Source organism: Pteropus medius, unplaced genomic scaffold (assembly GCF_902729225.1).
Source record: "Pteropus medius unplaced genomic scaffold, Ma_sr-lr_union100, whole genome shotgun sequence".
Classification (NCBI taxonomy): Eukaryota; Metazoa; Chordata; class Mammalia; order Chiroptera; family Pteropodidae; genus Pteropus; species Pteropus medius.
In genome coordinates this window covers 26,528,681-26,547,107 of record NW_024349801.1, presented here as the reverse complement: position 1 = coordinate 26,547,107, position 18,427 = coordinate 26,528,681, and the positions used below count along the sequence as shown (strand labels likewise).

The following is an 18,427-nucleotide window of genomic DNA, read 5'->3' as shown; positions in this document are numbered from 1 at the left end:
TATAATGAACACCTGAAAATTATATAATTGTATTAACCAATGTTACCCCAATAAACGTAAAACAAAGTTAAAAATAAATAGGAAATAAACGTGAGTTGAAATATCATCAGCCTATTTTTTTACCTATTAGAGTGGCAAAAAATTTAACATTTAGTAAAATAAAGAACTGGCAAAAGTGTTGGGAAACAGGACTTTCCACCACCCTGCTGATAGAAAAGTAAATCAGTGGCCAATTTCTGGAGGCCAATTTGACAATATCTAACAAAAATATAAAGGTACAGACCCACTGCTAGGAATTAGTATAATAGATACACTCAAATATGCAAAGATATTTGTACAAGGATGTTCATTTTAGTGTTCTTTGTTATACAAAGACCTAAAAACAACCTAAATGTCTATTAACAGGAGACTAGTTAAATGCATTATAGATATCCATACAATGGAATATGCAGCTATTAAGAATGAGGTAGACCTATATGCACTAATGTTGGAATGATTTCCAGAAGATACAAAACTTTAACAATGCTTATCTCCTAGGCAGAGCACTGGGAAGCAGGGAGAGAAATTCTAACTTTTGATTGCAAATATAGCTATGGTGTGAAATTTTTTACTGCCTGTTATTTTCCACTGTTATAACAAAAATTGAGATACACATACAGTATGACAGCATTTAGCCTCCACACCAACAATAGCCAAGGAAAAAAGAAAATTTAGTTAGGCAGGTGCTAAGTAAATATTCAGTTATAGCTAACAAAAGTGACATTATTGAGTAATTTCTCTGTAACGGTATCAAGAAAAAATAGCTACTTCCACTTAATGATCTAATTCTCATAACAATTCTATGAAATAATTCTAGTTATACCTATTTTACCAGTGGGGAAATTATTCTTTCCTCCTAAACAGAAATTGGGGCTAACCCAAGATTCAAGCCTAGACCTGTCTGTCTTCAAATCTTTATTATACTGTCTCCTCATAATACAAGTGAAATAAAAAATATAGAAAATTATGATGCAATAGTAACATGCCATTATTAGGAAGAGCAGCCATTTTAAAAAAACAAAATGAAACAAATATATGAATGAATGAATGAATGGTTCCCAAGAGTAAAGATGCTAAAAACATGAGAATATGTCACTAAGGAAATTTATATCGCACCTAGGCTGTTTTTAATGGACCCCAAGGTCTCAGGTGCTCTAGTTGTGGTTCTGACTAAAGTTAGAAAGTTAGACCAGGGATCTTCTTCAGACCCCCATGAACTCTATGAGGTGAGAAAATATTTAAGGTATACGTACCATCTGGAGCATCCCTTCAGTCCACAGGTTAGAATCTGTGTCTAATGCCCATTCGAATATGGTCCTGAGAATGTACATCATGATATCACAATTTAGAAGATTTACCACTTTGCTGAAAGCAGGGCAGAATTCAGGAGGTGGTGGTGGTGGTAATGCTATAGAGGGTGGGAGATGGATAGTAGAAGAGACAAACAGGTACATTTTTATTTATCTGGGTTATCCTACATGCTAAATTTCAAATGTCAAAATCATACATTACATGCAAAAACAACACATAATTTCTGTTACCTTTAAAGCACTGAAAACATCAATGTCAAGGGAAATATAAGTAACTCTATCAATCACCCAAAATAAATTCCATTTGCTATAAATTTAAAATCCTATCATCACTGATATAGGCCATATCTTAATATGTGAAACAAAGGATTCTTTGCACTTCCAGTAGTTGCCCACTCTCAATAAACAACAAAACACTATATGCTTGGCTGATAACAAAACCACAGAAAATGGTCAAAATGAGTCAATTCAGAATCTCACTTTTTACCTTCATCTTTGTTTTCTTGTTTTCTCCTTTTCTTCTGCATATGTTCAGCCTATATATATATATACATATATATATAAAAAAAAAAAAGGTCAATCTTTAAATATACTGCTTGGCAAGCATGAAACAAATAGAATACTTTGAAGCAGGCGATAAAGATCCACCAACCTACCTAAATATTTTATATACTAAAGTGAGTATTCAAAATGCTACCTTCTTCCAGAAACAAAATGGCTGTCCTAGGTAAGGCCACTGCAGAACAGATTGGTAATATCCCTCCTCAAGAATTTAGTTCCCATTCTTTCAGTCAACAATATTTAGCTACTTTTGGTATAATGGAGAAAATGTAAATATTGTCTATATACTAAATAACAATTATTGATTCAATTTTAATTTCTTGGGTGAGATAATGGCCTCTATTAAGGTACCAGTATGACACTACAGAAAAACCAGGAATTTTTCAATGGAGTTAGAAAGCATAAAACATTTGAGGTTTATTTTTTGAAGGATACCTTTTCCTACCTTGCTATGCTGTGTTTTGGAGTAATGATAAAAGTACATATTGAAGTCTTTCAATGATTCGTCTTTCAATTCATAAACTCCATGGCCTGACACACCTGGTTTCCTAAATAAACAGAAAATACAGAGATGAACTACAGTGTTCTGAAAGTACAAAACACAGACAAAATAAGAAACTAAAAAATAATCTAAGTCAAAATCTAGAGGAAAAAACCAATTATATCTCATTCAGCTTGCTTAAACTGAAATGATAAATTTCATTCCAATAGTAAAACTAAAAACCTACACTGTAAGCTCAAAGTTCTGATAATAGCTAAGCTATGTGTCATAATTACATAAATCTGAGAAAGTTTATTTTATACTATATATAACTCATTCAATGCTCTTCTTAAATCCCGAAGGCTTCTTTATTAGCCTCTGAAGCCTAAAGGTTACCTGTTAACTAAAATATACTGCATTATCTAAGATCAAATCTAAAATGGTAGTGAGACATCATGTCCTCAGCAAATTGTAGATGAAGATACAGTATTGAATCCTCTATACTGCACTATAAAGATATATACAGTATTGAATCCTCTATACTGCACTGTAGATGAAGATACAGTATTGAATCCTCTATACTGTATCAAGGCCAAAAGGAGTACACCATATTTGCTCTGTACATTTAAATAGCTTTTGGTTTCTATCTAATTATTAAGTGAAATATTTCATTAACATTATTAGAGCATTAAAAAAGCTACATTCTATTTTGAAAGTTATTTGAAACTAGTAATCTATCTATAAATACAATACTATAACAAGTAGAAATTCACTGCCAGTATCAGCTTTTTAAATTTCAAGAATTAATCCACTTAAAATCTTATTTCCATTCTATATATCTCAAAGAATTGAAGGACTGTAAAATACTGTTTTAAATCTACTAAAGAAAAGTCTAAAATTAGTATGTAAAATACAAATTAACAGAATAAATGAAGTCATGGTTTAGTTGATGGGAAAGAGACTAGTGGAAAAGTTTCTTTGTCACTATCTAAATCACCTAATATCACAAATGGATACTTCTCATTCACCTGCCAAAAATACTCATTTCTTCAACAAACATGTACTAAGTGCCTACTGTGTGTCCCTTGTTCTTCTAATCTGAACTTCATTCTGTTCTTGGGAGTCAAGAACTTCAGCGCTTCTACAAAGTATCCAAAGCATAAGAACAAATATCTCTACCTCTCAGAATAAACATAAAGTACTTACTTAAATGTGGCTACTTTGTTTATGACATTCTCTAAGCCAGTTTCATTATTTTCCTGTTGAAACAATATTTTTGTCATTTTTACTTTCATGTAATAACTTTTTTTAATCTTATTGTGAACCGAAATACATTTTCAGCAACATTCCTGAAGCACTTTGTATACAATAAAAAAGATCAATTTTCGATATAAAAAATTTGGTCTAAACCCAATTAGCTTTGTTTGGAGAGATTAATTTCTTAACAAAGGTTATGACCTATGTATAAATTGCTTAAGGAAAAAATTTTATCGAAGTTTGTCCTCACATTCATTATCCACATCATTTAAGCACATGCCCATTATGTACTAAACCAAGGTAACAAAATAAATAAGATGTACAGCAAAACACATATGCAGATGTCCAAATGTATTCTGGCTTTTACAATTACAAAATTTTTTTGTCTGATTGACCTGAACTTTTCTTTAAACAAGGATTTTTTTTAATAAGGTCATTTAAAATCAGGATAAGAACCTAGTCAAAATACTAAACTAAGATCATAGAGTCCTATAAAAATTTAAAAATTTAGACTCCTTTTTAAAAAAAGGTACTTGGGGTAGGCAGTAAAAAGTTAGGGTATGCACTAAAGCATTTTATTTTTTGCAAAGTATGATATGCCTATCACTAGCAGTATGTGAAATTACTTTAGTGGCACACAGTTATGTAGTTTTAAAATTCTGAATAGTTATTCCCTTATTTTCATGTGTATTCGTAAAAAAATAATCCAGAATATCAAGCCTACTATTTCACTGCTATTATTGCTTATAAAGATGTTAAGGAAAATGTAAGTAAATTGATTTTAAAATGTATTCATAATTATAAAATTGGTGGATGGATATACAAAAATTATGAAAGTGATATGCTAAATGGTTACAGTTTAAGAATCAGTTAACAATGAAACTGAAACTAGGCTTATGGGGTGATCACTTTGTAAGGTATATAAATGTTTAATCTATGTTGTACACCCACAACTAATATAATATTGTAAGTCAACTGTAATTGGAAAATAAATTAATTTTTTAAAACAATGAATGGAAATAGATACAAAGAATTTGGGGGGAAAATGACCAATAGTCAAAGTCTATCTCTATTCTACTTCTCTGGAAAGCCCTGATAGTACAGATAAGTCTAATTCTCTTTTAAGAATCATAGTATTCTAATTCAAAGTTAAATCTCAGGAGAAAAAATATGAGACTCATAATCTTAAGGACTATTATTTAAATATCAGGATATATAAAAACATAAATATCACCCATGGCAGCCATGAGAATGCACCCTGCAGACCTCCAGTTAAAAGGAATAGAGGTACTAATGCAGGCTCACTCTCGGAGACATGGAAAGGCATCAAACCTTGATTAGGCTAGCCAGCAGTCTAGGATGCATCTATTTAAACTTCCTCCCCTCCTTCCTTCACCTGGAGTCATACTTGCATCACAGTCTGATGGCTCCCTCAGCCTTTCTTAGCTTCCTCACCATTTTCTCTCATAGGCATTGTTCCTAATAAAGTCTTAAATGTTTTTATCTTGACATTTGCTTTTCAGAAGACTTCAACTAACACACTAACCAAATAATCTCAGTGTTTCAGGGAGCCCCCTTTTCCTTTAGAGAAATCTTATTTGAAAGTAAACAAAAAGTCAGGGAGTTTCTTGCTCTAAAAAGTCTCCTAATTAGCCAGAATGTTTCTAAAGTGTTTCCCAATGCCCAAAAGCCCAGACTTAAAGTTTATACCACTAAAAAAATGAATGGTAACAGTTTTACATCTAAAAAATTTGCTAAACAAATTTTCCTAAAACTTCAAAGTAGCTTCTAACCAAAGAAAAAGAAAACAACAACTATCCCATCCTGATGTAAATGGAGTAAAAAATAAAATTGGTCTTACATTCTCAGGTAAATTTTTGGCAATGGCACTGTGTGGCATGGGTTCAATACAAAGCAAGTGAATAATTTCTCTCATTGTGACCTCTTCTTTGGTCACATTTCCTACTCCAGGTACATATCGTTCTCCTAATATAAACAATAAAAAGTAAAACAATTAATTGCTATTTAAATCTTGTCCCACCAGGAGCACTATGCACAGAACACTGCATTAAACTAAGTCTATGAAAGAAGTACTGAAAATTATCTAGACACGTTTCTAAATCTGAATAACACAAGTCTATTTGCTAAAAGATGAAGAAAAATTAAGAGATCTGAAAAACACAGGCCTTCACTTAACTTTCTTATACACACATACACACACACACTCACACATTATAAACAAAGACCCTCAATTAAAGTAGCATGTGTTTCTAATCCAGAAAACAAGGCAGATGGCATTGAATGAGCAGTGGTGATTGCCGAACAATAGCTTTCAAGATCTTCCTCAATTTTGTCTTTACTTGTTATTTAAGAAAGAACAAAACAAAAACTGAAAAACTAAATACTTAATAATGTCTTCATGGGTTAGATGACAAAACAGTAATATGTATCAGAAATGACCGCTGTTGTTAAAATGCCCACGTGACCAGATTTCCATTTTCCATTTCAATAAACTGTCAAATGTAGGGAAAAATAGCTAAATTAAGTACAGGAATGTCATTGGTGTTAAAAGCACCTAATTTTCATTGCCACTAGAAGGCTTACAATATCTGGCCCTACATCACCACTGATTTTCAATAGTACAACATATGTCCTATGATATCTACAAGAAGGTCCTTTGCCTAACAGACTTGATAAACTCTACAAATTAGCCAAAGAATGACTTTTTGTTAAATGAATTCATTTTCAAGACTCATTCTTCTTTATATTTGTAAAGCACTTTGTAATTTTCTAATTTTTTTCCACCAAAAACAAAATCCTCTAGAAGTTTAGTGCTAGAAGGAACCTTAGAGATCATGTAGATTACCTTCACATTTTACAAATTGGGAATCTGAGACCTAAATAATATAAATGGCATGCTCTTGACAGCTGATAGCCAGGCCAAGACTAGATCTTCTGATTCCTAATCTCAATCTTTTCCTACTTTTTAATGTTTCTTTTTCCCATTACAAAATTAGAGGCTATACACACACACACATACACATACATATATACTCACATATATATACATATGCATTTATATGTATGTACATATTTTATAAGGTTGACTCCTGAAATTGATGAATTTAGGAATATAGCAAGTCTTAACTAAAATTCAAATCACATAGCAGGAAAACCCAAAACAATTTGAGTGAACACAGCAAAAGCAAAATAGAAGCAATAATCAAATAGTAAAAACATAAAACAGCAAAAATAATAGTAAAAAGAGAAAACAGCAAAAATATAGTACAGTACTATATAGGATTCTTCATATAGCATTCTAAGAATACAAAAGTTCTCAAAGTTTTATAATTTAATAATGTATATCATTAACTTAAAAATCTTTTACACATTTTTACAGATTTTCTCCATTTTTTCCCCATCGGTTTCCTATGGAATATTCTAGACAAGAAGAGTTAGTACCTGAAAGATTTATATCTCATTTAGCAATAAAAGCTTACCACACTTCCTGCTTAGATAAGCAGCTAGTTTACAACTAGCCTTCTGACAAACAAGTAAAATAAACAAACCCATGTTTTCAGATTTAACTAGTGGCTAGAATCTCCACTAGGAAATATTAATACAAAGGAGAGTCTGCTGCAGTAAGAAGCAAGAGCCAGAACGAGAAGTCAAAGACTTTTACTTAGCTGGTAAAATCTCTAACAGAGACTATAACATAGAATATACTAAAGTAAAAGTATAGCCAATATTTGCATGAAAAAACAATAGATTGACACAATGAAAGTGTATTTTACTTAGACCTATGTTACATTGAAATTTCATATATATATATAAAATTATTAGCACTTAATATATTGGTATTTTTCATCTACACTTCTATCTAACTATAATAATTATATTCCAAGCCTCTATAAACAAGTCAAAACAGTTACGAATCAGATATTGAAAAATAAAGATAGCTGTGCTCTTTTAAAGCTGGGTTTCTAAACACATTAATCATATTAGTCACATGAATATGTAACTAAGTTCTATGCTGTATTTGGGAGAAGAGTAAAATGATAAATTTTAGCTCTTACTAATGTTCTTTCTAAAAAGTAACCCATGTAGAATATTACTCAGCCATAAGAAGAGATGTAATACTGCCATTTGCAACGATATGGATGGAACTCGAGATAATCATGCTAAGTGAAGTAAGCCAGACAGAAAAAGTTGAAAATCACATGATATTACTTATATGTGGGATATAAATTTAAAAGCAACAAATGAGCAGGACAAACAAACAGAGACTCATGGACATGGACTATAGGCTAGTGGTTACCAGAGGACTATAGACTAGTGGTTACTAGTGGGGTAGGGGAGATGGGGGGAGGTACATGGGGTAATGGGGGGTCTAATATAGGGTTTAGAGGGTGGGTAAAGTGGGTAAAGGGGATCAAATATATGGTAGCTGAAGCAAACTAGACTTTGGGTGGTAAATACATAATAGAATATACAGATGTTAAATGATAATGTACACCTGAAAATGATATAATTGTATTAACCAATTTACCCCAATAAACTTAAATTTTTTTAAAAAAATTCTTTAAAAAAAAAAAACAACCTTATTTAAGACCTTCTATTAAAAGCCCCCAAACAAACAGTAAAATTTTGGCAAGGAAGCAGGGTAAAAAATAAAAAAAAATAAAAATAAATATAAATATAAATAAATAAAAAGTAACCCATGTACTATTTCAAAACGTTTTAATCTTACCCACAATATAGATGAGGAATTGAAGCATTTCTTCTATTAATGTATTATACTGTTTAATCAAATCCTATAGAATCAAAAAACAATAAATTAGTTGCATGTGAACCAAAAACCTCTATAAAACATACATTTCTGGATCAAACTCATGGTCCACCCAGTCCAGTATTTTATTTTAGACCACAGCAACAGAGAATTATGAGGTGAATAATTTCTTTTCCAACATCAAATTCAATGAGGTTCACAATACCTGACACATAATAAGAAGTTAATAACAATTGTTAAATATTATTATTTTCATTATCGTTATTCCCCATAAAAACAAGTCAACAAACTAATTCTAATCTTTAACCTTTCCTCTACTATTGGCTTCCGTCTTACCTGGGCTGGTGAGATAGTGGCTTCAAACAGATACCAAACAACAATGGTGAGAGTACCCTTCTCTAACACACCTCTTGTTTAAGCACTGTAGTAAATTACATATTCATTTTCACTAAGTATAAAACATCACTAAAAATTACTTTGCATTTTATATACTATTCTTTGGTCCTTGGCAAATGATTCCTAATTTGAAAGAATAAAATAATGTGACTCATAAATTCAAAGTAGTCAAGAGCTACTTTTTTTTTCTGGCTTTATTAAAATATAATAGACAATTAGTTGCTCGTATTTACATTGCACAATTTGATAAGGTTTTAAAATCATAGTTGGCATATAGTGGTTTATTAGTTTCAGTTGTATAGCATAGTGATTAGAGATCTACAAAACTCACAAAGTGACCACCCCATTAAAATCTAGTACCCCTCTTCCTCCTACATATATATTACATTATTAACTATTTTCCTATGTTACACTTTATATCTCCATGTCTATTTTGTAACTATCGCTTTGTACTTCCCTTTGCCCTTTTTCACCATCTTCCTCAAACCCCCCTCCTATCTAGTACCCCTCAAAATATTCTCTGTATCTATGAGTTTACTTTCATTTTTGTTATTTTCTTTAGATTCCACATGTATGTGAAATTATGTGATACTTGTCTTTCTCTACCTGACTTACTTCATTCAGCGTAATACCCTCTAGGTCCATCAAGGCAATAGCTTTTTCCATCCCCTTCTTTCAGTCTCTGTATGTCTTTTAATCTGAAGTGAGTCTCTTGTAGGCAGCATATGTAGGGGTCTTGTTTTCTTATCTATTCAGCTACTCTATCTTTTGGTTGGAGTACTTAATTCTTTTCCATTTGAGGTACTTGTTGATAGGAATGTAGTTATTACCATTCTTTATTCATGTTTCTGATACATGTTTTTTCTTCTTAAAGAAATCCCTCCAACATTTCCTATAATACTGGCTTGGTGTTGATAAATTCCTTTAGCTTATTTTTGTCTGGGAAGCTCTTTATCTTTCAACTCTAAATGATAGCTTTGCTGGATAAAGTATCCTTGGTTGTAGATCCTAGGTTTTCATCACGTTGAATATTTTGTGCCAAGCCCTTCTGTCCTGCATAGTTTTGAGAAATCAGCTACCAGTCTTATGGGTGCTCCCCTGTAGGTAACTAACTGCTTTTCTCTTGCTGCTTTTAAGATTCTCTTTTTGTATTTATACTTTGGCATTTTAATTATGATCGGTCTTGGTGTGGGTCTCTTTGGGTTCATCTTTTTTGGGACTCTCTGAGGTTCCTGGGGTTGTATGTCTATTTCTTTCACCAGGATAGGGAAGTTTTCCATCATTATTTCTTCAAATAGCTCTTCAATGTCTTGTTTTCCTTCAGGTACCCCTATGACACAGATATTTTTACATTTAATTGTGTCTCATACACTTCTTAAATTATTACTATAGTCTTGGCTTCTTTTTTTTTGCTGTTCTGAGTGACTGTCCTTGGCTCCCCCATCCTCTATATAGGTCATTTGATTCTCTTCTTTATTCACTCTGTTGATTCCAATATACTCTTCATCTCAGATAATGTGTTGTTCATTTCTGATTGGTTCCCTTTTATAATTTCTATTTCTATTTTTATGTTTGTTTTTTTTTAATCTATTTGTTAAAGTTCTCACTGAGTTCATCTACTCTTCCCCTAAATTCACTGACCATCCTTATAACCAGTGTTTTGAACTCTGCGTCTATTAGATTGCTTGACTCCATTATTCCTGGATCTCTGTTTTGTTCTCTCATATGGTTTCTGTTTCTTTGTCTTCCTATTTTGGCTGCTTTTCTGTGTCTGTTTCTATGTACTAAGCAAAGCTCCTAAGTCTCCCGGTCTTAGTGTAGCATTGTGTAGTAGGTGTCCAGTGGCACAGTCCTGAGAGGGGTTCAGCTGCAGGCCAAGTTTAGCCCCAGCCTGTGCCCCTCTGGGGCCACCTGTTAACATTCAGCAAGCAATTCACAGATAATGTGTTTATAGTTGCCTCAAGAAGCCACGCCAGAAACTGCGGTCCACTGCCACCAGTGTGAGTCCTGGAGTTGGCTCAGCAAGGAGTACCAGACTCATCAAGTACACAAATGGATGTAGCTTGGGTAGGACTGTGAGTTGGGGGAAGTGGAGATTCAGGGAATCCTCTGGGCCAAGCAACCTGTTATCCAACTCGATAATGTCTCAGCTATGGCGGCGCTGCGTCCACACACTGGGAGGGTTGGGGGTGTGAGAGAGGAACAATGGATACCACCAGGACTTCTGCCTGGGAGAGCGCATCGCCTCTGGCAAATGACAACTCACTGTCCCCCTGTAAGTCCCTGGTGTCCTCCCAAGCAGCTGACCCGGAGCTGGTGCTCAGAGCGAGCAGGTCCATTACCATGAAATTCTGCTCGCAGACTCGGCCCCTTTCAGAGGTGTCTGCAGCTGCCGGTTGTGCTGCCATAGCTTCTGACCCACTCAGTCTCTTGGGAGGGCAGCCTCACGTCTTCATCCTCTCCTACCTTCTACCATTGCAGGGTGATTTCTTATTTTTCTCCCTAGTTGTAATGCTTCTGTTCATCCAGATCCCAGGCAACTCTGCTTGCTGTTTGCTCCATGTTTCCATCACAACTTTGATTTGGTCGCAAGAGGAATGAACAAAGCCTCTATAATTTTTTTTCGTAAGAGCTAATTTTTAAACTGGTATCAAATATTAAAACAATGAAGATGTGACAAAACTCCATGAGACAAATTACGAACTGTGAAAAATGTAACAAATACAATAAATACTAAATAGAAAACTCTTATAAAAACAGAAAAAGGGTAAAAGGTAGGAACAAACGATTCATTAACAAAAAGTGGGGAAGGCTAATAAATCATAAAAACATGGTCAACTCCACTGATAATTAAAGAACTACAAATGAAAATGAAACACCATCTTTCACCTATCAGATCAACAAAGAATGAAAAATACCAGTGCCATCTAACTCAGTACCAGGACCCAGTAACGACACATGGAAAGCAGTAATCAAGGGATATTACTGGTTAACTATTATTTGCTCTTTCATGGACAGTGCTTTGCTAGTCTTCTCTCAAGGATCTAATACAATGATTAGCAATCTCTACGTAGCTAGCGGGCAAAATCCAGCCAACAGCCTATCTTTGTATGGCTCTAGTAGCTAAGGGTTTTTATAAAAAACATTTGCAATCAATTGGATGTTAGGGAACACTAACATCGAACCTCAAAATTAAGTAACATATTATAACAACAAAAAAAAATCCATTCTTTCCCTTAGACTTTTATTACCAAAAAAGTATACACCATTATTATTATTTTTAATTTCATCAATAAAATAGTAGAAATTTATTTTCTATTTGCTATCTAAGTACCTACTTATTATATTCAATTTAACCTCTTGGCCCATACAAAGGTCAATTGGTACTATTGTTAAAAAGGAAACAATTACTGTTTTACCAATTCTAACTTTATATGTAATTTAAGAATGCTATTTTGTAGTATCATTTTTGAAATTCATATTTATTTGCCAAAGTTTTTTTTTAATTGTGATTACTGTTTTGCATTTTCAAAGGAAGCTCACATTTTTAGCCTGTTTGTTAAATTTCTTTTGTCGCAGTTGACTGTTACTAAAGCATTCCATTCTTGCAGTTTGTTTTTTGTGGGTGCCAAATTATGTGCAGTGCAGTGTTAAAAGATAATTCAGAACATCTGAATATATGCCTTAATAAGTACACAGTCCAGAAAGGCAAAAAAAGATATATACACTAGTAGAGAGAGCTTAAATCAGAGTAACTTTTCTGAGAGCATTCTGACATGTATTGAGAGTCTTAAGAATAGATTCTTTCCTCCAGCAAATCCACTTGTAAGAATTTATCTTAACAAAATAATTGGTAAGTGTTAAACCTTGATGTACAGAGATGTTTATAAAACCAAAAAACTAGAAAAACCTCTTCAGCAATAAGGGACTAAAGTACAAATATACTAATACAGTGTAATACTATACAGCCATTAAAAATGATCATGTAAAAAGTGATGATGTAATTGTGCATTTATTTAGTGATAAAAAAATCTATCAGAATATTTCATTAAGCACAGGAAGCAAATTACTAAATAGTATATACGAATGAACCAATTTTTCTTTAAAAATAAGACACCAAAACTTTCAATGATCACTTCTAAGAGGCAGTGTTTCATATTTTTCCTTTTTGTTAATCTATATATTCTAATTTTTATAGAGTAAAAAGAATATATGTATATATATGTAAATACATATGCATATTATATGTATCTGTTATTTTTGTAGATAGAAGAAAAGAATAAAAATCTTAAATATGATTAAAATTGTTAACAATATTTCCTTTGGAATTGATTTGCATATCAGTTTATGTTACTTACCTGGTCTTTTATGGATATGGTCTTGTTGAAAGCATCAGCAAGTTCATACCTCTGAAGTACTAATAACAAGAATTTGTTGGGATCCATCAAAGATGCACCAATCTATGAAAGAAATACAGCATCATGGTTCTAGTGTATTAAATGAAGAAACATTAGGTTTATAGAAGATAATATAGTAGTCTCTTCCATTTCTATAATACCATATTTTAACAATGAGAAAAATTTAATAAACTTAAAAATAATTACAATATTTTCTCTTTTTACGATGAATCTAAGGAGAAGGGTTAAGACATAACTATCAGAAGTAATTTAAATAGGTACCTGAAGCATGATGATATCTTTGTCGTACATTTCTTCTCTGCACTTAACATCTTGGTAATAAAACACCTATAAAATAAAAGATAGGATGGAAGCTAAAAGAATTATTTTATTTTGAACAGAATTCTCAACAAAATCTATTCTTAAAACTTTCTCTGCACCAGAAAACTCAAGAACTCCTTAGTATTAAAAAAGTTGTTACTCTACAAATCATTTTAAGGGACTTATAAGCATAAAGTAAGATAATATGGCAAGAAAATACTTCAGAGTTAAAAATGCTCTAGTTATTACTCTCAACATGTGTAACAAAAATATTTCCTCTAAGTTTAAAATACCCACTTCAATAAAGTAAATCAATTTCTACAATCAATCATAATACCATTTTCCCCCCAAGGAGTACATTTACAAGTCCAGAAGAAGAAAAAGCACTTCTTATTTGCTCTAAAACAGAAGGAAAAATTATAAAGTGGCCTTCAACTAAGTCAGGTGGTAGAAAGATTACAGGTTCTCAAGGGAGGTAATCTTCAGAAAAGACCTATCTTAATAGGCAGGTTTCTAGTAGTACTACCAGCTTTCACCTAATCTATCCACTCAATAGGATAAAAAAATAGAACTTTCATTTCCGATTTTGTACAAGAAAACAGAAAGCATATAGTCAGCAAAATCCAGGCACTTAAAGTAAAATTATATAAAAGAAAAAACAATCAGAAAATGAACACATTCATAAATGAATAATCGGCCTTGCCATACCTGGCTAATGAGAGAAAGCCCATTTCTTCGCCACATCTCAGCAACAACCTGGGCAACCAATACCAGACAACGCAAAGGATATTCCACTAGAACCTCTACTTGAAAGTCCTCCTGAAATAGGGTGAAGTCAATTTCATTAATTCTTAGGTTTCGATGTGTCTCAAAATTATGGTACTATATACTCCTCATTTTTCAAATCTGTAAAATGGAAGGGCTTGAACTAGATGACTCTTAAGTCCCTGTGATTCAGATTTCAATGTAACATATATACACACACACACACACACATATATATATGTAAAATTAGTAAATGGGAATTATTCAGGTGGGTTTCAAAATGTTACTTTTCTTCCCACTAATCAACCAAGAGATGGTTGGAATAGGGTATAAGCAAATCCACATTTAAGAGAGAGTCACTTACAAAAGGCACAAATTCATGCAATCTTGAAACAGCACCCAACCTGCTTAAACGCACATGAAGACCTAAAGGTTAAAAAAAAAGAAGAAAAATGAGAAAGCAATAAACCCAGTTAATTTGTTGCCTAGTTTAATTCATCAAGTTTGGAAACTTGCTAGATTTAAATATACATTTTAGAAATGATAACTTAGAATGCAAACTTTTGATTTCTCATTTTGAAAGTGTTAACATATTTAAGATCCTACACTTTACGAGGTGTGCTTGTACATTATATAAAATATGTTGTCTCTCAAGATATGCTTATTCTGCTCTTAACCAAGCATCAAAAGAAATGAAAGCTTATCTAAGTATTTTTTTATAAAAAAAGAAGCAACATAAAATCACACGTCAATTATACCATTTACAAAAATTAAAAATGAACCAAAGACCTAAACACAGGAGCTAAAATTATAAAACTCTTACAAGAAAACATAGGGAAAAGGCTTCATGATATTAGATTTGACAATAATTTATTGGATATGTAACACCAAAGCACAAATCACCAAAGAAAAAATAAATTAGACTACAACAAAATCAAAAACTTTTGCTCATAAAAGGACCCTATGAACAAAGTGAAAAGGCAACCCACAGGATGGGTGAAAATATTTGTAAGTTGTGTATCTAATAAGCAGCTAAAACCTAGAATATATAAAGAACTCCAACAACTCAACCACAACAAATACATCTGATTTAAAAAGACAAAGGAAAAAAATACAAAAATAAAAAGACAAAGAACTTGAATAGACATTTCTCCAAAGAAGATATATACATGGTCTATAAGCACAGGAAAAGATGCTCAATATCACAAATAACTAGGGAAATGCAAATCAAAACCACAATGGAATACCATTTCATACTCGGGAAGGCTCTTAAAAACACAAAAAATAACAGGTGTTGGTGAGGATATGGAGAAATTGGAATCTTTGTGCTTGATGGCAATGTAAAATGGTACAGCTGCTGATATGAATAACAGTATGGCAGTTCCTCAAAAAATTAAAAAGGAGAATTATCTTAAAATTCAGCAATTCCACTTACGGGTATATACCACAAAGAATTGAAAACAAGGGCTCAAACAGATATATCTACATTGTGTTCATACGAACATTATTCATAATAGCCAAAAGGTGGAAACAGAAGCATCCATTGGTGAATAAATGGATAAACAAAATGTGGTACATACATATTATGGAGTATTACTCGACTTTAAAAAGGAAGAAAATTTTGATACATATTACCATATGGATAACTTCTGAGAACATTATGCTAAGTGAAATAAGTCAGTTATAAAAGGATATGTGTATGATTTCACTTACATGAGGTACCTAGACTTGTCAAGTCATAGAGATAGGAAGTAGAATGGTGGTTGCCAGAGACTGCAAGAGTGGGGAATGAGGAGTTGTGTCAAATAGGTACAGAATTTCAATTTGGGAAGATGAAAAAAATTCTGGAGGTGGATGGTAGTAATACTGCACAATAACAATGTACTTAATGTCACAAAACTGTATACTTAAAATAGTTAAAATGGTAAATTTTCTGTTATGTATACTTTACCACAATTAAAATATAAATACATATATTTCCATAAAATTGCTAAAAAAAAAAAAATTTGACAGGACCAATTTACACGAAAATGCAAATCAAAAAATGATTAAAGAAAATCTATTATTTTTTTCTTTCAGTGGTGAATGAAACAGTGACATACAACATGCTGAAAATCATGCAGAAAAGAGTAAAAATCAGCAGCAAGATTTTACTATAATTAAATTTGAGTCGAAGAGGAGTAACCAAGTTAGTCTTTAAGTGTGTATTATAAGAATCCATTACTTGACCCAGATAAAAAGACCCGGGCAAATAAGCATCCTTAGATGTTCTGGTGACAGCTCTTAACTGCAGGATCTGAGTATGTCCATACATATTGAGCATACAACAAAAATAGAAATGATTCTACTACTCTAACATAGAAAACAAAGTTAATAGAAACAGGCAAAACATAAACACTCACCAGCAAGAGTCCTAGAGAGTGGCAGATGTATGCTTACAAGATCTTCAGATACTCTGTAGGACTTAGTTTCCAAAGTATGACCACATAATTGTACTACTATCTTGCTACTAGACATAAAACTTGTACTACACCTCATCACAGCTTTGTGACATTCCTTATAAGCCACTAGTAAGAGTTCTTCCTAAAAGGAAAATAAAAATGTGAATAAATTGACAAATTATCTACTTTACTGCCTCATTCAGTAAATACTAAATATAAGCACGAAATTGTTATATGTATTACTAGGGCTACTTCTACAGGATCTGCAAACCAGTAGGAAATACCAGACTATCAAAAAGACAGACAGACAGATGGACAGACAGACACACACAAACACAATCAAAGTGAAAAATTGCAAGTACCACGTAAATAATAGAAATTACCCTAAGAGGGCAAAAAAAAAAAAAAGGAATCACAAATAACTGAGAAGACATTTGTGAAAGCAACTTTTGACTGGGGTCTAAAGAATATGCAGAATTTAAGTGGGGAAAATATAAGGAAATGGTGGCACTGTAAACAAAGATAAAGAAATAAAGGGAAGTACAACTCCTGTTCAGGCAGTGGAGAGGAATAAAATTAGATAAATCAAAAGGTTTATGGATGAGATTAATGCACAATTAAACTAGAAGCATGCCTTGACATTGGCATGTGAATACATCGATAGTGTCTCAATGCACTTCTTCAGGGTGTCACTGATGATGACAGAGTAGAGAGGGTAATGTTAGGAACCAAGGAAACCAATAAGATTACCACAAAGTTGAAGTGTAAGGTGATAAAAGTCTTAACTAGAGTAGGGGAAGTCAGGGCAAAAAAGAATGAACCCATAGGAAATAAGAGGATTATTGAAAAAAATTTAGGATAAGAAAGATCCAAATCTGCTTGAGTGTGGCAGGAGGGGAGGAGTCAAGGGTCACTTTTTAAGACAGTGTTTATCATACTGATTTTATCTTGAAAAAGTAATGCTGTCTTAGAAATCTGCACATAATTAAAGGGTTTGAGAAGTTGTGTCTTAAAAAATTCCTGCTTGATTTTGTTCAACCTAGCATTTCCCAATCTTATATGAACATAGAACTTATTTTCCTATCCAAAGATCTGTTAAAATTTAACAGAGAATGTAATGACTCTGAGACTTCCTATATGGATGTATGCATGAATCAGAGTATCATTAATAAAACAAGGGAAGTCAAGAAGAGAAAATGCAAGTTGGAAGTAGAAGGAAATGATGACAAATCAATTTTATATTTTCTGAGTTTGAAATATAAGTGTAAGATCTAAGCTAGAAAGTCTAGCACACAAACAAAAGTGATATTATAGCTTGGGACAGTCATCTCTATGAAGTTTTAATTGAGGTGGCAGAAATAAAAGATCTGTAAGAAAGAGAAGAGTATATTGGGGATGTCTCATTTAGTAGGCAAAAGGAATTGGGAGGAAAGTGGCAATCACTATTGTGAAATGAATAGTCACAATAGAAATCCTAGGATAGTACAGGTTTGTGAAAATCAGAAGGAAAGAAAATTTCAAAAAGGTTAAGATATTCAACAAAATACAATGCTACAGACATTTTTTTACAGAAGATTGGTACTTAGAGAAGACCTCTGAATTTGGTTACTAAATAGATCCTTTGAAATTCAAAAAGCAGTTCCTGTCAATTGGTAAGTGCGGACTCCAGA

General features: G+C 32.6%; 1 protein-coding gene across 2 annotated transcripts in view; it reads right to left on the bottom strand.

Moving 5' to 3' along the window:
- The window catches only part of UBR1 (ubiquitin protein ligase E3 component n-recognin 1), a 103,488-nt gene that overhangs the window by 44,035 nt on the left and 41,026 nt on the right, over positions 1 to 18,427 (bottom strand). For both annotated transcript variants that reach the window (XM_039888354.1, XM_039888355.1), the window contains 11 exons: positions 16,719 to 16,899; positions 14,681 to 14,742; positions 14,260 to 14,370; positions 13,513 to 13,578; positions 13,192 to 13,293; positions 8,399 to 8,462; positions 5,510 to 5,634; positions 3,598 to 3,650; positions 2,356 to 2,458; positions 1,837 to 1,885; positions 1,293 to 1,447 (listed from right to left, as the gene is read on the bottom strand). In XM_039888354.1, the coding sequence (XP_039744288.1) occupies positions 1,293 to 1,447; positions 1,837 to 1,885; positions 2,356 to 2,458; positions 3,598 to 3,650; positions 5,510 to 5,634; positions 8,399 to 8,462; positions 13,192 to 13,293; positions 13,513 to 13,578; positions 14,260 to 14,370; positions 14,681 to 14,742; positions 16,719 to 16,899 (1,071 nt within the window). The remainder of the gene's footprint in view (positions 1 to 1,292; positions 1,448 to 1,836; positions 1,886 to 2,355; positions 2,459 to 3,597; positions 3,651 to 5,509; positions 5,635 to 8,398; positions 8,463 to 13,191; positions 13,294 to 13,512; positions 13,579 to 14,259; positions 14,371 to 14,680; positions 14,743 to 16,718; positions 16,900 to 18,427) is intronic.